Source organism: Molossus molossus, unplaced genomic scaffold, assembly GCF_014108415.1.
Source record: "Molossus molossus isolate mMolMol1 unplaced genomic scaffold, mMolMol1.p scaffold_m16_p_9, whole genome shotgun sequence".
Lineage (NCBI taxonomy): Eukaryota > Metazoa > Chordata > Mammalia > Chiroptera > Molossidae > Molossus > Molossus molossus.
This window is the reverse complement of record NW_023425403.1, coordinates 15,342,164-15,363,802: the sequence shown is the minus strand read 5'-3', so window position 1 is coordinate 15,363,802 and position 21,639 is coordinate 15,342,164. Positions and strand designations below refer to the sequence as shown.

General features: G+C 35.2%; 1 protein-coding gene across 4 annotated transcripts in view; it reads left to right on the top strand.

The window, feature by feature from the left end:
* The window catches only part of MICU3 (mitochondrial calcium uptake family member 3), a 102,974-nt gene that overhangs the window by 23,206 nt on the left and 58,129 nt on the right, over positions 1-21,639 (top strand). For all 4 annotated transcript variants that reach the window (XR_004958029.1, XR_004958030.1, XM_036249674.1 and 1 more), the window contains exons 2-6: positions 3,733-3,886; positions 7,129-7,160; positions 14,274-14,352; positions 16,640-16,687; positions 19,124-19,206. Coding sequence is in view for 2 of the 4 variants with exons in the window: in XM_036249674.1 (XP_036105567.1) it covers positions 3,733-3,886; positions 7,129-7,160; positions 14,274-14,352; positions 16,640-16,687; positions 19,124-19,206 (396 nt within the window). In the remaining 2 variants the exon portion in view is untranslated. The remainder of the gene's footprint in view (positions 1-3,732; positions 3,887-7,128; positions 7,161-14,273; positions 14,353-16,639; positions 16,688-19,123; positions 19,207-21,639) is intronic.

Below are 21,639 nucleotides of genomic sequence, written 5' to 3'. Positions count from 1 at the left end.
ATCATGGGAAAATTGATTTTCACGGTTTACCAGCCCTTGTTTCATTTCAGCAGTGCCAATGTGTGTTATTACACTATGTGATATATTACACTAAACTGAGCAGGAGCCGTGGAGGAAGCAACAAGTCTGCAGGAGCAGAAAGCCCTTTTAAGCACCAGGCTCTGGTTATCTCTTTATACATAAGTCATATTCTTTCCTCTTATCTGGGAAACCAACCATTTCCAAATTCCTCCCCAGACCTTCCTTTAAGGTGGTGCTAACTTGGCCTGTGGGCACCACCTAATGCTGTTATCAGAAATGATGGTTATGCCCTGGCCGTTTTGGCTTAGCGGTTTTGATTCCGGTCAATTCGTCCCCAGCCCTGGTTGGGTCATGCGGGAGGCAGCCACTCAGTGTGTCCCTTTCACGTTGATGTCTCTCTCTCTCACTCTCTCTCTCTCTCTCTTCCCTCTATATGAACAAAAATAGAGGAATATACTCAGGTGAGGATTAAAAAAAAAAGATGGTTACTTTTGCTGAGGTCATAGTGGGTAGAATTTATACAGTAGAGTTATAATGAAAACCTTTATAGATTTCAACTGATAAAGGTAGATTTCTTCTGATACCCATTCTCTGGTGGTTATCAAATACAATATTATTCTACAATTCAGCCCATTTCCTCTTACTTTCTCTCAATAAAGGGTGGACCAGAGGCAAAAATCAGTTAGGCCATTACTGCAAAATTTTAAGGAAGTAGCGAGTGCTTGAAAAAAAGTAGTGGGTGAATATGAGAAATTAGAGGGAGAACAAGGCTTGCTAATTGATTGTTAGTAGAAGTGAAGGAGGAGGAGTTGCCTGTGTTAGCTCCCAGAAGGGAGATCAAATTCCCAGCTGCGGTAGTCAGCAGGTTTGGCATGCTGGGACAGAAGATAGACTGTGCCTCAGGAAGGCAAGTTTGATGAGAAAACACAGGCACCTCATGGGTAGTAATGCAGCACCAGGTAATAGAAGTCAGAGATCAGTCCACATTAGGTCATAGCAAACATAGACATCATAGGCAAGAACTGTGGTTTGGGATGTTAGACTGAGGCATGGCTTCAGATTGTGGTGCAAAAGCAGCTTCAGGGTGAGAGGTCCTCCAGGAAATTCACTGGAGAGGAGTTGATTGGGGCCACCTAGGCCTAAGGAAATGGCCTAGCAAGAAAAAGCAGGAACGTTGTTTGTGGTCACAGACAAGATTGGGTTCCCTGCCCTGAGAAGAAGAAACCCCTGGGATATATGTTAAGAGGGGACTTGACACCCTAGACTGATCCTTGAGGAGTGTTCAGGGAGATTATTGCCCATTCTTGACACTGAGTTGTTCATTGTCTCACTTCTCACCCATGGCAGAGCAGAAACAATCTCCTAAGGCCTGTGGGTGACTTGAGCACTGTTATTCACTGCCCAGCCACTTGCCTCTGGTACCAGGTTGCTTTCTCTCTCCAAAGCACTCTTCTTTGTGTCATTGCTCCCTAGAGCCATTTGTTTCCTGTCAGATAAAATTCCAGTACTTTACTCTAGCATTCAGAAAGTATTGTCAAATTACCTACCTTTTTTTATCCTCACCTGAGGATATTTTTCCATTGATTGATTTTTTAGATAGAGTAGAAGGGAGGAAAGGAAGGGGAGGGGAAAGAAACATCGATGTGAAAGAGACACATTGATTGGTCGCCTCCCAGGTAGGTGCCCTTGTCTGGGAATTTAACCCACAACCCTTCATTCCGTGGGCCAACGCTCTACCTGCTGAGCCAAACCTGCCAGAGCTACCTACCTTTTTCTATGAATGCAACTGCTGTGCCCCAGGAAGATGATTACCATCTTTCAGATAGGCTGTGCAAACCTAGAACGTTCATGTATCTTATCTTCCTGACGTGACAACATTACAATTTGTATTTTCTTCCTGAATATTTGTTTTTATCCTCACCCAGGGACATTTTTCCATTTTTTGTTCAGATGTGGGGGGGGGGGGGGGAGAGAAACATCGACATGAAAGGCACATATCGAGTTGCTGCCACCTGTACAACCCAACCAGGGCCGGGGACAAACTGCAACCGAGATACGTGCCCTTAGCTGGAACCAAACCCGGGTGTCTCTGGACCGCAGGCTGACACTCTAACCGCTGAGCCAAACCGGCCAGGGCCTTCCTGAATATTTTTAAGGCTGGTCATTATAACATTGTTTTATAACAGTAAAATACCATGAATTACCTAAACATTCAACTATTTGGAATTTATTAATTGTGTTATGCTATAAACATTTACTGTGAAGTAGTGTACAGTTATTAAAAATGATGTACTGATGCCCTGGCCGGTTTGGCTCAGCAGCTAGAGCATCGGCCAGCGGACCAAAGAGTCACGGGTTTGATTCCAGTCAAGGGCATGTACTTTGGTTGTGGTTTGGTCCCCGGCCCTGGTTAGGGTTGTGCGGGAGTCAACCAATCGATCTCTCTATCTCTCTCTCTCTCTCTCTCTCTCTCTCTCCTTCCCTCCCTCCCACTCTATCTGAAGATAAATTAAAAAAATATTCTCTGGTGAGGATTTAAAAAAAAAAGATCTACTGAACTATTTAGTGACTTGGGAAAATGTCCCTGATATATTAATAAATAAAGATCAGATTACTTAACACTATAGTATAATCTTTTTTTTTTTTTTGCCAGAAAAGGAAACAAAAAAATTTTGTTTATAAATTTCTAAACTTCTGTCTTCTAAATTATGCACAATAATTATGTGTCACTTTTGTAATCAGGAAATAATCCATTTGTTTAAAAATTAATTTGTTATTGTTAGTTCAGAGAGAAAATAAATAACAGTGAAAAATTATTTACCTATACAGAAATGTTTTCAAATTAAGGAAAACAAAAGAGACTTTCTTCCTCCCATGCACACAATCCAAATTCTGTGCATCTTAACCCTAAGTAGAATTTAGAATGATTATTGGTAGTAACTATACTATAGTGATCTATATAGCAACTTTAATCTAAGAACTACCACTGAATGGTTTCCTTAATGGTAGCCATGAACAGCCTATCAGGGCTTCACTTTTTAAAGAAAATTAATAAGCTACAATGAATAGACTTCTAATAAAATAACTATGCCTTTATAGAGAGTGCATAGTAGGCATTCAGCAAGTATTACTGTTACCTGTAGAGCAGTGATTTTCAGCCGGTGTGCTGCAAGAATTTTTAAAACACACAATCCCTAACTAGTCAGGGGCACTGACCTCTTTTCCCTTACATTGTCAAAGAAAAAAAATGACAACAGCCAATACAACAAAAGCTACCTGGAGTGAAGGAATCAAAATTAGACCTTTTTTTTTTGTCAGATTGGAAAAAAGTATTTTATGATGTGCTGCAGAATTTTGGTAATTAATATGTGTGTGCCATGAGATGAAAAATGTTGAAAATCGCTGCTCTAAAGAAACTGCTATCTCAGAAATTTATTGTTCTCTGAGACTGAAACTGAAGAAATAAATCATAAGTCCTTCAAAATTCCAGTTTAAAATCTTCAACCCCTTAATAATATCCATTGGAGGATCTTTGGAGTATCAATTCATTGTACTCATGTGGATAATTAATTTATAAAATGATTAAGTTCTTCAGAAGACATTATTTTCAGTTATTCTGTTAATTCACTTTTAACACAATTAAAAGCATTTATATTCTAAAAGGAGATGTTATTTCACATTGTTAAAATGTATTTGCTTTCTTAACTTTAGGTTGCTATTGGCAGAACAGAACTTGAAGACTTAGACCCCTATGCTACATCTCGGGAAAGGAGATTTCGTTTGTTTGCTTCTGTAGAATGTGAAGGGCAGTTATTCATGACTCCATATGATTTTATTTTGGCTGTTACAACAGATGAGCCCAAACGTAAGTATATTTTTTTAAATATCTTAATTTTATAAGATTTTTTTTTTATCTCTAGTGTGGAGTGGTATTTTTTCAGAACAACCAACTACAGTAATGTGGTATTCCGAAGACATTATGCTACACAATGTTACCAGATTAGTAGTTCTTATAAACTCCTTTTGGTATCTCTTCTCTTTTCAGAAACTTTCAGTTATTCCCTCTTTCTCAGTACATTAAACTTAAATACCACCTTACTCTTGATGTTTTGTTTTTTTTTTAATCCTCACCTGAGGACATTTTTCCACTTTTTGCACAGATAGAGTGGGAGGGAGAGAGAGGAAGAGAGAGAGAGAGAAAAACATCGATGTGAAAGGGACACATCGAGTGGCTGCCACCCGCACGACCAACCAGGGCCGGGGACAGACTGCAACCGAGGTACAAGCCCTTAGCGGGAACCGAACCCGGGTCTCTCCGGACTGCAGGCGGATGCTCTAACCGCTGAGCCAAACCGGCCAGGGCTCTTGATGTTTTTTATAATATAAAATTTATATTCTGCCTAGTCAATTCTTATATCCAGCCTAAACAGTAATTCAGAGGACTGGCTTTGCAATTAGACCTGGGCAAGAATTGCCTCTCTCTCTCTTATTTGTCATGGCTCCTGCAGTGTACATATAAGCTAATTGTTTTTCACCTTTCCATGTGTTAGAGCAGTGGTTCTCAAACTTTTTGGTATTATATACATTTTTTGCAAATCTCTATAATATCTGACTTAATAGAAGACAGTTGGATTCTCATCTTTATTTTTGTATTCAATTTGTTGCAATATGTTGTTTTTCATGAAGAATGTGAGCAAAATCTGCCTCACAGATATAAAAGTAGAAAAAGTATATTGAAATTAGACAGACTTTTGTTTAAACCTTAGCATTCATTTGTCTTTGAGAACTTGGTTAAGTTATTTAATCTTTTGTTTCCTCATTTATAAAAAATAAAAATAGTAACAGCCTCATGAGATTTTCTGAGGATTGAATATATCAGTTGTGTTTAGTGTAGTACCTGACACACAAGAATTACTTAAATTACTTAATAAAAGTCGGTAGCTATTGTCATCATCATTATTATCACTTGAATTCATAACCATGATTTTAAAAAATCTTTGATATAATTTTATGGTGACATCAGCAGGAAAAAAAGGTATCCTGTGTAAACATTTCCTTAATGATTATAGTACAAATAAATGCTAATTAAGCTATATATCTGATTGTTGATTGTAACTATGTTTGAAATTGAGAAAATTTATTATACCTACTTAAATGGAACCTAAAAGGTGAATTTGCCTTCTGGAACTAAAATAAGTAATTTATATCCTCATATAGTTTCAAATATTATTTTAATTTTAGTTTTAAAGGATGTATTACTTAAAAATTTTAGACATACATAAAAATATTAAATATGAAATTAATCTCAACCTATAGCTTTAAGAAATAAAATATATCCAATAGAATTGAAGTCCCTCTTCAACCAAGTTATATTTATATATGCAGTAACTTCACATTAAAAAAGGAGTTTAGAAAATCCTTTGAAGAACAGTCTTAATGGCTCTTTAGTCTTTATAAGAAAAAGCTAATAGTATTGAACATGGTGACATATCCGGCAGAATGAATATGTCTTTTGTGAATAATTTACCCTGGAGATTTCATAAACCCTACAAAACTCAAGAGTGTGTCTAACTTCCTCTTTTGATAAATAGCTTCTGAACATTGCATCAGAGAATGTGCATGTACTTTTTTGCCATTTATTTTTCCTCTTTTCTTATTGTATATTTCAAAAGCAACAGAATAATAAATATTATTGTTCATTGTGAAAAGGAGGATATCTCTAAAAGTGAATGTATATAGTATCATAATTAAGGTTAATGGCTATTAACTTTCTACTTTATAGACTTATGATTTTAATCATTTGATTACATGTTTGTATAAGCCATTTTGGGTAAAGAAAGAATGTTGCTACATAGAGAAGAAATCTATCTGCCTAGAAATTGCTAAATTTTAGAGCATACTTTCTTTAAATCTTTTATTTTTATTTTTATTTTTATCCTCACCCAAGGACATTTTTGCATTTATCTTCAGATAGAGCAGGAGGGAAAAAGAGAGAAATAGAGAAACATCGATGTGAAAGGGACACATCGACTGGTTGCCACCCACATGACCCCAACCAGGGCTGGGGACAAACTGCAACCAAGGTATGTGCCCTTAGCGGGAACCAAACCCAGGACTCTCTGGTCCATGGGCCAATGTTCTAACTGCTGAACCAAACTGGCCAGGGCGTTCCTTTGAATCTTAAGAGAAAGTTATTTAGCAAAAAAATGCCTGTCTTATAATCTTGAACTTGACATATTGTTTACATTAACTATGCTTAATTATACAGAAATAACCACATTGCCATGAACATATCTTATTGGTTGTCAGTCATTATTGTAAGGTAGCTAAAATACTTAATATTGACCTGTCCCTAATTCAGTTATTTGATAGGACTTAATCCCATATAAACCTGGAGACAATTCTTAGGAAGTCATTAGATATTCACAGATTTCAAATAGGAGCAAAGGAAACAGCTATATGGCTCACATTTATTCTAATATTATAAGATTTATAGTTTTTGAAATCTTCAGGAATGTGAAGAAGAATCAGAAAAACAAAGTGATCACTGATATTTTATTCAACTGTAATATACTTAGGGGAGACGAATGGAAAACAGGATGAGACTCTATCTTACATTACCTGCTCTTTCCTTCTTCTCTTTTTTGCTTTGTCCCCATCCTTTCCATTCATCGTAGAGAGACCTGACCTTTGAATTATAGTTAGAGATACTAACACAGTGGAGATCATGGATAACACCTTAAAATTATAATTTCTCTGTTAATATTTTATATTCTAGTATGAATATTTTATAAATACCATTATTTGTTTTTAAGGCCATAGGATGTTTAACATGAAAAGTTAACTTTATTAAATCAGAAACCCCAAAGTAAGATAATGATTGTGGAAAATGTATTTCTTATTCACTTATACTATTTATTGTAAATAATTTATAGTACATGAAACAAATACATACCATAAATAAAATAGCTTGGATCCAAATCTTGAGAAACTTTGCCTTTTAGATATAAAAGCTTGGTGTTATCAGTTATGGTTGTTAATAGTTACTGAATTTGGATATATATGACATTAAGTATTATCTAATTCTTATGTGTTTGTTTATTATAGTTGTTAAAACATGGAAGTCACTTTCCAAACCGGTAAGTAAAAACTCTTGATGTATATATGCACGCTCTCGCGCGCTCTCTCTCTCTCTCTCCACACACACACACACACACACACACACACATAATGTTGTATGTATTTTGATATTAACCCCTTGTCGGAGCTGTTTACAAATATCTTCTCCCATTTAGCTGGTTGCCCTTTTGTTTGTTTGGCAGTTTCTTTTGCCATGCAGAAGATTTTTAGTTTTATATACTTCCATTCTTTTATTTTAGCCTTTACTTCCCTTGCCTTTGTGGTCAAATTCATAAAAATCTACTCTAAGACCAAGGGACCAAGGTCCATAAATTTAGTACTTATATTTTCTTTTACGTAGTTTATTGTTTCAGGTCTTATATTTAGGTCTTTGATCCATTTTGAGTTAATATTTGTTGTATATGGCAACACGCTGTAGTCTAGTTTTTCTTTTGCATGTGGCTTTCCAATTTTCTCAGCATCATTTATTGAAGGAGTTTTCTTTTCTCCATTATATGTTTTTGGCTCCTTTGTCAAAAATTATTTGTCCATGTATATATGGTTTTATTTCTGGGTTCTCAATTCTGTTCCATTGGTTTGTGTGTTTGTTTTTCTGCCAGTATGAAGCTGTTTTGATTATCATCACTTTGTAGTGTAATTTGAAGTCAGGGAGTTACCTTTGGCTTCATTCTTTTTTCTGAGAACTGTTTTGGCTATGTGAGGTCTTTAGTGATTCCATACAAATCTGATAATTTTGTTGTTCTATTTGTTTAAAAATGTCATTGGGATTTTGATGGGGATTGCGTTTAATCTGTATATTGCTTTGGCTGATGTGGGCATTTTAACTAGGTTGATTCTTAAAATCCATGAACACATAGTATCTTTTCATTTCATTGTATCTTTTTCAACTTCTTTGTTGTTGTTGTTGTTGTTGTTGTTGTTGTTAATTCTCACCCAAGGATATTTCTGCATTGATTTTTAGATAGAGTGGAAGAGAGGGAGAGAGAGAAACATCGATGTGAGCGACAAATCAATTGGCTGCCTCCTGCACGACCCTGACTGGGGCTGGGGATTGAACCTGCAACCCAGGTATATAACCTTGACTGGGAATTGAACCTATGACCCTTTGGTCCTCAGGCCAACATTCTGACTGCTGAGCCAAACTGGCCAGGGCTCTTTTCAACCTCTTTTAATAATGCTTTGTAGTTTTTAGTGTATAGGTCCTCCACATCCTTTGTTACGTTTATTCCTAGGTATTTTATTATTTTTGTTGCAATTGCAAAAGGATTTTTTTTTTAATTTCTTTTTCTGAAATGTCAATGTTAGTATATAGGAATGCAGTGGATTTTTGTACATTCACCATAGTACTGGAAGTCCTAGCCAGAGCAATCAGGCAAAAGAAAAAAATAAAAGACATGTAAATTGTGAATGAAGAAGTAAGGATCACTTTTTGCAGATGACATGATTCTTATATAGAAAACCCTAAAGACTCCACCAAAACTATTAGAAACAATAAACAAATACACTAAAGTTACAGGATGTTATTATATTTTTTTAAAAAAATAAGTAAACAGAAAAATATATTATGTTTATGAATGATTCATTTGGAAGAGTTAAGGATCCCACACTTTCAGAACAGTTCTGAAAAGGAAGAAAAGGGAAAAATTTGGGCCTGTCTCGTGTTAAGATTAATAATAGAGTTATAATAATTAAAGTAGTATTGTTATTATTGCAGTTATAGTTTTACAAATTAAAACAACTTAACAGACTATAGAGTGCAAGCATGTATGGAAAGATCTATAAATCATTAGCGAAAGAATTGACCTTTAGGTATTGGAATAATAGTCTTTCTTAAATTGGGGCAAATAAAATTAGGTCTCAAACTGACCACCATATACAGAAGCAAATTTCAGGTGGATTAAGTTCTTATATTTGACAAAAACATTCTGATATATTAGAATCAAAATGAGAGGACTGGGAGGTTTTATTAGACAAGATACTTAAAGCAAAACTCAGAGGAAATTATTGTCAAATTTTGCTAAGTTAACTATCAAAAACTTTGGCATATCAAAAGATAATGTCAACAATGTTGAAAAATATATGACAAATGGGAAAATATGCTTGCAACTTTTTTTTTTTATCCTTACCCGAGGACATTTTTTCCATATTTTGTTCAGATAGAGTGGGAGGGAGAGAGAGAGAGAAACGTCGACATGAAAGGGACACATCGAGTGGCTGCCACCCTCACGACCCAACCAGGGCTGGGGACAAACCGCAACCGAGGTACATGCCCTTAGCGGGATCCGAACCCGGGTCTCTCCGGACTGCAGGCTAACACTCTAACCGCTGAGCTGAACTGGCCAGGGCTGCTTGCAACTTTTTAACAGTAAAGCTTAAGTGTCTTGTAGTCATATAGGACTACTGTAAATCAATATAGAAAAGATAGTTATCTTAATAAGAAAAAAATGGACATAGTGAGAATGGCTGCTATATATATAGAAAGGAGCTCAATGTCACTAATAATCAGGGATATGCAAATTAAACCACATATGATACTATTTCATAGCCATGAGATTGTCAGCTTCCAGAAATCTAACAATGCCAGTAATTAGCATGGACAAGAAGAGGAAGAACCAAGTGAGAGTGCATTATGGTGTATTCACTTTTGAGAGAAATTTGACAGTATCTAATAAAGTTGAGAATAAACATCAAAAATTCTACTTCTAGCCCGGCCAGTGTGGCTCAGTGGATTGAGCATTGTCCCATGGACAGAGGTTCCGACCTGGTCTGGGCGCATACCCAGGTTTCAGGCTCGACTCCCAGTGGGAGGCGTGCAGGAGGCATCCAATCAATGTTTCTCTCTCACATCGATGTATCTCTCTCTCTCTCCTCCTTCCTCTCTCTCTAAAAAAATCAATAAAAACATATTTTTTAAAAATTCTACTTCTAGATATGTATACTAGAGAAACATTTGCATGCTTATTCCAGGAGTCCTGTACATATTACTGAAGCATTGATTGTAATAGCAAAAAAGAAACAACATAAATGTCAATCAGTAAAGAAATGAATAGAAGAATTGTGAAGTAGGCATATCAAAGACAAATAAAGTAATACAGAGCTAAAATGAATAAATACGTTAGAGCTATATGAATAGACTAAGCAACATGAATAGACTAAGCAACCATAAATAAAACAGCAAGTTGCAGAATAATATAGACCAGTGATTCTTAAAGTGCAAAGACCATTTTAGGGACCCATAAAGTCAAAACTATTTTCATAATAATACAGAGAAGATATTTGTTTTATTCCTTTCGTTCTGTCACAAGGCTGCATAATGAGTTATGACACCATCACTGACAGATAATAGTATAAGTACTTGTGTATTTTTGTGTTTTAAAACTTAATTGTATCTCTTTCCACATTTATTAAATATTTATGGCTATAACCCACATAAATAATATCTTTTTGGGGTCCATAATAAATTTTAGGAGTATAAAGAGGTACATTTCAAACTGCTGATGTGGACAACTGCTATGTAGCTATTAAAATGAAAATGAAGACTATTTGGCAGGAAAATATGCCCATATATTAAATGCATAAAGTTACTAAACAGTATGTAGCAAATGATTTAATAATTACCACAATAATAACAAAATACTGTATAAATATGCCTGATACAGAATTAGACCAAAAGGGTGTTAAAACATTTCATTGTGGTTAATTTCACCCCTGGATTACAATTAGTTTTTATATTCCGTATAAAGTCCTGTATTACTAATTTTTATGTATGTATATTAACTGTATAATAAGACAAATTGTACTCATTTAAGAAAATTATATGAATCCTTTAAGAGCCAAGTATAATTCTAGGTAACTGAATTCAGTCCAACAGATACTCATTTGGTGCCTATTTGCAATGCTGCAGTATAATTCTGACACTAACCACCCAGAATTATTGTCAGACTCCACAGATTTAAGGACCCACACCCTAAGAAGACTGTCTTATTTCAGATGCCAGCTACAAGTTAAGGGTCCCAGGCCACCCATACTTCTGGCCAACTAGATACAAATCCAGGCAGTTCCCACAACTCACCTCAGGTTCAGTAATTTGCTAGACTGACTCGTAAAACTCAGGAACTTTCTACACTTAAAAGCATAGTTTATATGACTAAAAATGGACACAAATAAGGACCAACCAAAAGATGATACAGGGCAAGGTATAGGCGGGACCCAAATACAGGACCTCTCTGCCTCTTCCCATAGAATCGGGTGTGTCACCCTCATGGCACATCAGTGTATTCACCAGCCTGAAAGCTTCCCTGAACTTGGTGTCAAGAATTTTCATTGCATAAGTCTGATTGATTGGCTCCTTGACCATGTGACTGAACTCAGTCTTCAGTCCCTCTCCTCCCCCCTCCCCAGAGGCTGTAATCATGTGGTGGTTCTTCCTGGTGTCAGCCCCCATCCTGATCATCTCCTGAGCCAAACGCAGGTGTGAGCCAAGAATGTAGACTCTCTTCCCAGGGGCCTGGGACAAAGGCTAATCAACTTCTTTGTTATACAATACTACTACATATAAGAGACTAAGGTAGATACGAGAGTGAGTAGAGAGATTTCCTGCCTGAAATAGATTTTAATAAAATTAAAATCCTTAAAGTTAACAGAAGACAAGGAAGATGAGTGTGTCAGTTGGATGTTCTACATCAGAAGAAACTAAATTATTACTAAAACAAACTTCCTAGAGTCAGTTAGGATCTGGCCAGTCATTTACTAGTTGTGTGAGCTTGGATGAGTTGCTTATGTTTCTTAAGACTCAGTAAAGTGTACAAAATGAGGGTTGTCTTTGAGAATTATCTTTTTTTTTTTTTTTTTTATCCTCACCCGAGGACATTTTTCCATTTTTTGCACAGATAGAGTGGGAGGGAGAGAGAGGAAGAGAGAGAGAGAGAAAAACATCGACGTGAAAGGGACACATCGAGTGGCTGCCACCCACCCGACCAACCAGGGCCGGGGACAAACTGCAACCTAGGTACATGCCCTTAGCGGGAACCGAACCCCGGTCTCTCCTAACCGCAGGCCGATGCTCTAACCGCTGAGCCAAACTGGCCAGGGCTGTCTTTGAGAATTAAATGAGATATTGTATTAGCCCATTACCAACTACATTGAGGACACTCAATGAAAGGCTATGAGTTTTTGGTCTTAAATGCTGGCTAAGTTTAAGTTGAACACATGGAAACAGTTAAAATAAAATAAGTTAGTATTTATATAATTGAGATGGTAAAAATTAAATGTTTAAAATGCATTCAAAATGTTTTTTAATCTCTTGTTCTAGTAAAAATATTTGAGTTTAGTGTTGTTTAAACAGTAAATATCTCAGCTTCTCATCATTATTTATACCTGAATTTTTTACTTCTCTGACATTGCTACCCATTGCCTGGTGGCCTCTGTGACCTGCAGTGCAGTGATGACACTGTGAAGGCAGTGAAAGCCAGGATTCACAGATGGGCTTCAAGGAATCTGTAAATCCCCTAAAAATACCTCTCCTGTCTTTGGCATGCAAGGATTCCTTATTTGCATGCTAACTCCATTTTGTAATAAAAAGTTGATTTATTATAAATGTCACAGAACATTTTTAGGTACAACTACATCAAAAAGGGTTTGTCTAGAGTGCTTCTAAACTTGAATGTGCATAACGGTCACCTGGACATCTTGTTAAAAACAGATTCTGGTTCAGTAGGTCTGGGATGGGAACTGAGAGTCTGTATTTCTAACAACCTCCCAGGTAATGATGCTTGGGCTATTGGGTAACCAGACTTTGAGTAGCAACAATCAGATCTGGAAATAGAAGTGGTTTCTAGTGTTTTATTTAAGTGTGTTACTTAGCAGGCATTTTTAAATTTCAAATTATTTTAAGTTATCTCATCAAATCATTTAATAATTTTTCTCCACATTTAAACAAATTATAATTTTCACTTATTTTCACCACAGTATGTACAAAAAAATTCAAAATTGTTTTAGTATCTAAAAAGTAATTTAAATATTTAAATTTTCTAAAATAATCACCTCCCACCAGGTTTGGTGGTTTGAGAAAAAAAATAAAAACGGACTAATCAACAATTGAAGAGGAATCAGAAAAAGCAAGTGATTGCTGATTATTGGCATTGTTAGATTTCTGGAAGCTGACAATCTCATGGTTGTGAAATAGTATCATATGTGGATTAATTTGCATATCCCTAATTACTAGTGACACTGAGCTCCTTTACATATATATACCGGCCATTCTAACTATGTCCATTTTTTTCTTATTAAGACGAAAATTAGAAAAAAAAGGAAACTTTCCACAATAACTCAATGTATTTGTCCTCCCATTTTATCTGATGTTATAATTCTTTGAGTCACTTTAAAAAATGTTCTTCAGCCCTGGCCAGTTTGGCTCAGCGGTTAGAGCGTCGGCCTGCGTTCCGGAGAGACCCGGATTCGGTTCCCGCTAAGGGCACATACTTCGGTTGCAGTTTGTCCCCAGCCCTGGTTGGTCGTGCGGGTGGCAGCCACTCGATGTGTCCCTTCACGTCGATGTTTCTCTCTCTCTCTCCCTCCCACTCTATCTGTACAAAAAATGGAAAAATATCCTCGGGTGAGGATAAAAAACAAAAACAAACAAACAAAAAAAATGTTCTTCATTCCTTCCTGATACAATCCTTCATCCATTTACTTCTTCTACTCAAAGCCCCTTAAATCCAATAGGACTACAGCAGTGTGTGAAGCCTGGGATCACCTGTGACTTAATTAGGAAGTCCACCTTTTCCAGTGGCTTTCATGAAACCGTCCTTTTCTAACTGGCTCCACAATTAAAACTCACTGTTTTATATGTTACTCTATTAAATTTATTTGAAATTTTTGGTAACTCTAATTGAGCTATATCAATTAGTATATCTTTATCATTTATTTTATTTGGACTATGGGCAAATATTGGGTTTTGTGGATGAATAAACTATGGCTGGAGAATAGGATAAATACAGCCATGTCTCAGGTCTTCTATATGGAGAATTACTGTATGTAGGCATTTAAATATTTTTTATCTATTTTATAATTAATTTACCTGTTAATCAGCGTTGTGATACCTTGTGTCATAGGAATTAAATCAAATGCTCTCCGAAACACCACCAGTTTGGAAAGGATCATCAAAACTGTTTCGAAATCTTAAACAAAGAGGTAAGTTAACCTTAGTACTTATGCATTTTAATATTGACACAATATTATACTGTTTACATATACAAATTTTCCTCATACGTAAAATAATTTTACAGCTACAGTTTGTGTATGTGTACATAGAGAAAAAACGAGAAAAACACAAAAATATTAATAATGGTTGTTTCTAGGTAGTGGGATTAAGGGTGGTTTTTATTTTACTTATATATTATTTATATCTTCTAAATTTTTACAACAAAATGAACTTCTCCAAGTAAAAAAAAAATGATCAAACAAATTGAGAAGTGTACGCTATATTTATCCATAGAAAGCATTTTTCAAAAATACTGATCTCTAAATGTCTATTTTACTTCCAGGGAACTATAGATTTTTTAAAAATTTAATCAATATAATAAACTTATTGGATCTGTCATTGGCCACCCAATTTGAACATGTTTCTTTAAAAATCATTTACTGTAAAATTCACTTATTTCAACTTATTCTATTATCCATATCTGTGTATCTAACGTAACTCACTAATTTATACATGCAGTCAAATTATATAGCTTTTATTGCAATTTTTTTACAGTGTAATTTTTGTACATATTTATGCAAAAACTAATAAAATATTTAAGATTAATTTAATCATAAAAAGGAATGTTTCCTTGAAATACACTTTTTATATTCTCAAGTATGAGAATATATGAAATAAAAATATTAAAGAAGTTATATAAAGTAACTTTTTTCTTTTCTATCAATTTTAACCAATACTGGTTTGAAATATTTTTACTTTAGCATGAAGATAAATTGTGTAAAAGAGTAGTTATAATCCACATATTTTATCTAGTAGAATTAGAAATTCAAATTCCTTCCACCTGGTTCTCATGGCATCTGAAAGAAGACATTTTATCTTTTATTTTAGGTTTTTTCATAACTTAGAGTTTTAATATCTTTGCAAATTTAGTCCAAGGTATCTTTAAAGCTCTTAGAAATTTTTTTCTGGAGGTTGTCTTGAAGATTCTTGCCATTCAGATCTTTGGGTGGGATGATAAGATCAGAAAGTGTATTCCACCAAATCATTTTGAACAAGTCATTAAGATGGGACTGGAGACAGAGAGCCCGTTTCCCAATCCCATTTCCTTTTATCCCTCCTGCATTTGTGCTTTCTTTCTTCTTCTTCTTCTTTTTTTGAAGGATCCCTATGGAATCTAGGTATTGTATCTTTATATACACTGACCATTCCAGAATCTTTCTCCCATAACATTCATGGCAATCAACCAGAACTATGTCTATAGGTCACAATATTCTAGTATAAACAAAAGAAGGGAATGCTTTCAGGACCTCCTGGCGCGTTCTCTTCATGTCTTCTGACAAACTGCCAGACAGTGACTGCTCTTCTCTTTGTTCTCTAACGAAGAGGGTAGTCTCGAAGAACACCCGGTAAAAATGGAGATTTAAGGTTTACAATCTGGTGGTGTAAGGATTTTTATACCCTTTTACCAAACATCAGGACTATCTCGTATCTAGATAAGAGTTACTGGCTTATTCCCGATTACAATTTTCTCAGGATCCACTTGGAAAGTCAAGTAATGAATTAATTCTAGTTTTGGGTATTATAGGCAACAAACAAGAATTTGAGAAACAGGTTGTATATTTTTATTTACTCCAAACTAACTTCTTTTAAAGTTTGTAAAGCTGGGATTATAGAGAACTCAGGTTGCAATATATAGAAAGTATAAGCCATTTAATTAAAATTAAAACTTCTTTAATTACATTTAATAGAAGTATTACATTTATCAATGATAATAATAACTTCAAAGCAGAAAAAGAATAACTATAGTTTTGTTTTCTGAATGCAATACAGACATCAAAATTCTAAGGAAGAATGTCTAAATGTTTTATTCAACTGTTACTAAGAATTAAGCACTTTATAGTGCTAACTATTTCCAACCTTTTAATTTTATGTTTGATTCATACCTTGAAAACTGGCTATAAGTTTAGCAGTTACAGCAATAAGTAAGCTTTATAATTTTGATTTTTATTGCCAGTATATCTGGAAGCATTAATGGGAGTTTTATATAGGTTTTTACAGAGATGTGAAACAATGGAGGTAAATTAATTTTGTTGCTTTTTTTGCTATGATTTTATAACAACAGTTTAATCTCATTTAAGACAATACTTAGCATCTTCTTTAAAACTGTAAGTTCTTTATTAATATTACTTGTTACTATTATAAGAATATTTTATTTGATAAATATGAAGAAAAAGTAATATTTTTTATATAGCATAATTGGTACTGTTTTTCTTCTAGGTGTGATTTCTTACACAGAATATCTTTTTCTTTTGTGTATTTTAACAAGTAAGTGTACTCATTAAATATGTTTCTGGATGAAATTTTTTTTAAATCAGAATTTTAGAGAACAAATCTTTCTTAGATTCTCTTACTATTGAAAATCACTTTAGGTTTATCTATGCTGTTTTGCCAAATGCATGTCTAAATGGCTGTGGAGAATGCCAAGCATGGGCTATCAAGTTAAAGTCATAAATATTATGGCTTACAATATAGTAGTAAAATGCTTATAAACTGTAACTTTAATATCATATATCGATCCTTGTGGTTTAATCTACATGAGGGCCTAAAGGTTAGGACATGTAATGATTTATAAATTTCCTGCTACACTCATTCAAATCACATTTTCTTCAAGACTAGTGTGAAAGAATGAATCTTTTAAGTAGTAAGTCTATCAGAATACCCATCATACATCCTAAAACACCTTCATTTTTCTCTTCCTCTTATATGCAGCAATTCTTAGGAAATATATGAAGGGTTTACTAAGGTTTTCAGTTAAATTTCCTTGTATTTAATGGTGGAAATATACTGTGGCCGCCTGACCTATCTGTTCCCTTATTCTCATCTCAGGAATTTGTACTTTCTGCTCCCTCTGCCATCCATGCTTTTCTTCAAGATCTCATGATAAAAAACAACATTCAGGTTTCCTTTGAAATATGAAAACATAGGGAATTCTTCCTTGACCATCTTTTCTAAAATAGCTTCCTCTCCCATCTCCTCCTTTTTTATCCCTTTTTAGTGTTTTTTTTTTCTTCATAGCACTGAAATTATTTGAAAGTATGGTTTACATGTTCTTGTCTGTCTCACCACAAAAGTCCTTGATGGTAAAGATTTTATCTTTTTTGTCCATTTCTGTATAAGGACACTGTTTGACATGTGGTAGCCTTTCAAAACATAGTTGGTGAATGAATGAAAAAAGACATGAATGAAAATATCAGTACTGGAATCCCATTGTAGTGATTTGAGGAGATATATGGAAACAAGAACTATGATGATTCAAGTTCAGTCAGTGATGAATGCTCCTGTGAAAAGTACAGGAGTGGGTGCCAAAGAGTAATTCAAAGGCTTGTTAAAAAAGTTATCTTGTTAGCTAGAATAACTGTGTTTGCAAAATTCAAAGTTATAAATACCTAAACCAGTAGAGTGATAGTAAGACTAAAACAACTGGTAAAGAAGGCCATGTGTTGAGATGGGACAAAATATGGTTTAAGGGTGCTAGAAAAAACACATATGGTGATTTTCGCTTACTATGGAAAAGCAAAGACCTTTAGATATTGTAAATCTTCTTTTGTAGTTCAAGACCCCTCTTAGAAACTTCTAAAAATTTTAATTTTAAAATTATAGATGCCATTTAGATTAGAATAGAACCAAGAAAATTGTGAAAAGAGGGTTTGGCAGGAGGTAGGTTAGATAATCTACGTTACCTGTCTGTAATTTTCTCCTCTTTACTTTTTATTATTTTAACTTTTTTTTCTCTTCCAAACAATGCTTATGAGGATTTCCTTTCATTATATATTTGTATAATCTTTTTAAAGCTTAATATTTGGTTATCAGAGATGGTGTAGCTTTTTATTTCTTTCTCAAGTGAACAATAATGAAAGTACATTTAGATTCCTAAAATACATGCAAGAAATGAACTTGCATAAAAGACTGGCTTCCGTTTCCTTTCTTTTCAGAGACAGATATTACCAATTTAAAGTGTAGGTCTGTATGCTTCTGTTTTGCTAGATTAAAGACTTCACAATAGGTAGTGGCAAGTATATCTGTGGGAGGTCCCTTTTTAAACTTTTTGCCAGTCATCTCAAAAGAGTAGGTCAGATGTCTTGAAAACGGTTTGTACACTAAGCTTTTTTAATAACATGTCCAAGTTTACTTCTTTATGTTTTATAAGTGAAACAAGAAAAAGGATTGAAATTCATTGTAGGGTTCATAAAATTAAAGCAGTTCATAGTGTGTGAAAGTCTTCTTCAGAAAAGTAATTATTCCTCGTATTTTGGGATAATTGGGAATTATTTAAGCCTCTTATTCTATATTTCTGTTTCTAAGCCTCTGAAAGTTGAAACCCAAATATGTAATCTCTCATGCTTGACATTTCTTTTCATAGGTCATTTCCATTATAATGTTTCCCAGAATTTTGACTAGTTTATTGTGCCATATTTATTTCCGGCAGGAAGATTTTACTATCGGGGCCATGCAGCAGGTGTCACACAGTATTTTTAAAGTAGATTATGAATTCTGTTACTAAATGTGCTACTATGTGAAGCAGAAATGTGTGTACTTATATACAGCTTTTATTATATTTAACTAATAGTAACACATTGCTTTTAATTTCTTGGTTAGAGAAAATATTTCTGTACAGAATATAAGTAACTTTACAGCTCACGTGGACTTCGTACTTTAAAGCCACGTCCCCATTTCACACGTCCTTTCTGTCGTCCCCGGCAGAGCCTCACGCGGGGTTTCGAATAGCTTTCAACATGTTTGACACTGACGGCAATGAGATGGTGGATAGGAAGGAGTTCTTGGTGGTATGTATATTATATGCTGAATGTTACCAACAATTAAATATCGCTTACTTATATTGTATTATTGCAGTGTTGTAGAAGAGTGCAAATTTTATGCTTTCGCCCTAATTTTTAATAAAGAAGTATATTCCCATGTACTCTGAATGACTTTTACATTGTAAATATATAAAATCATAAAGATGATTGTAGTTGTTTACGCATTTTCTGGAAGTTTGAAGTGTGTCGGATGTTTTCTGTGGGGTGTAGCAGGCAGTCCTGAGCTGTTCCGAGTGCCCAGTTCGTCCTCAGACCTCATCTCATCAGCTCCCAGTCACAACTCTGCGCAGGACTTCCCCCGCCGTTCTTCCTTTCCTCGTCGTGCCTTCCTGCCTGTACCCTTCCTGTCCCCATCTTCCTATTCTCTTCGGTCACCGCAGGCTGATCTGAAGTGGGAGGAGTTAGGCTTCTTTTAGGTATTTGTCCTTTGACCTTTCTCCCGACTGCTCCCGTGTTGGTGCTGGTCAGGTGATGACATTCATCTTATCACTTGTCTTATCATTCAACCCTCTTTCCACGATTTTTCAATTTCTAGTTACCCATGTATTTCTACATGTACTTCTGTGGCAAAATACCTATTCCATTTTTTTCCCCTCCAAAATTCCTTACATTAACAAGATCTTCCTTAGCATCTATGTTCAACTCTATATTTACCTATCCCCTCCTAGTAAAAAATGACATATGTATTTATATATATAGCCATTTTATTTTCTATTTTTCCTTTGGAGCAAGCCATTAAAAATACCCTAGAAGTTTTCTTCAGAGGCTGGAATATGGAAGAGAAACTATGAAATCTTTTTTTTTTTCATGGTAGGGAGGAGAAGAGATAAAAATCCTCATCAAAAGGTAATTAGTAACTATTCGAAAGGAAGCAAGCAGAGTAATGACTGGTACATATCAAAAGGCTTAATCTAATGCCCATGTAGCCCTTGCCCCCGAGTACAGTCCCCGAGCCAAGCGGTGGAGCTGGAGCCATGAAGGACCCCTCATTCTAGCGATTGTCAGGACAGCCGGGAGGTGAGAGTTTTCAGTTTCATTACAAAGACAGAGATAAGTTCTTAACATCCTAAAATGAACAGAATTAGTTTTTTATATAGTTTTGTTATGATAATCTACAACTGTACTTTAGGGTTTTCAGAATGGGCCTAGTAATCTAAATAACTATCAGGAGACTTCTGTGGCAACACTGCCAGTGCCAAGTTCCCACCCACTGACTTAAAGGTTGACTTTCGGAACTGAGTCCAGTGGAAGTTGCCTGGGTGGATGTCTTCCGGACGCTATCCCTTTGTGGAGAGGGAGGTGAAAACGTTCCGCAGAGCATTCGATTCCACCCTGTACTCATTAAAGCTGCCCCCGTTGTAAAGTGTGTTTTCTCTTTGTGTGGCTGTACTGCTGCCTCGGTTATGGGTTGTTTGTAAACAGAGTTCTGAAAGCAGAAGGTGGAGTTTGGCTGTTATTTGTAGAAGCTTAAAGTCTATGATTCTCGTGCCTGTTTACAAAGTGATTATTAATAGCTTTAGCTAAACACTTATCACCAAGAAAAGGTGCGGAAATAAATTTTTATGTTAATAAATTATAATGTACACTGTAGTTTTGTTATTTTGTACTTAGGGAGGTAATACATTTTATTTGACTTTTATTTGACTTTCAACTATTGCCCTGCAAAATGAAGTAAAGAGATAAAATAGGTGTTTACATTACACAGACAAGAACAATAGCTTCACCAGAAAACAATAGAGGTAGGATTAGGCCTCCATTTATAAAATAGGATTTTAGAGAAGAAGTAATATCATTTATAATAATAGCTAACACTTATTGAGAAGTTACCATGTGACAGGCAATGTGCTAAGTAATTACTCGTAATATTTACTCTGCACAACATTCTTATAAGAGCTGCCAATTATACCTCCATAAAGCCAGAGGAAAAAAATTGTCCTATAAGATAAGACATTATCTCTAGGTTCCTGGTGTGAGAGACAAGCTTTAAATATTAGAATAACTTGCTCAAGGTGTTTCACATGCAGAGCCCATGCTCCCACCACAGTGCTCAGTTACCTGGAAAGAAAAACCTGAGGAGTCATCTAGTCCATCTTAATTTAATATATGAGCAAACTGGAGCCCCGTGAGGGTTGCATGACCTGTCCGCCACCATAAAATTAGTGTGTGACAGAAGACGGGCTCAACCCCAGAGGCCCTGAGTTCTATTCCTGTTCTTTGTATCCCAGTAGGCTTCATCTCTTTTTATGTGAGTGCCACCAATTCAACGTCTTTGTGTCTGTAAACAAACTATGATTTTGTACGTCTTAACTGTGGGTTGCTGATACCAAAGGATGTATTTTCTTTGTCTCAGGGGAAAAAAAATGGTATCAGAAAGTATATAGTACTTTTAATGTTATGCGT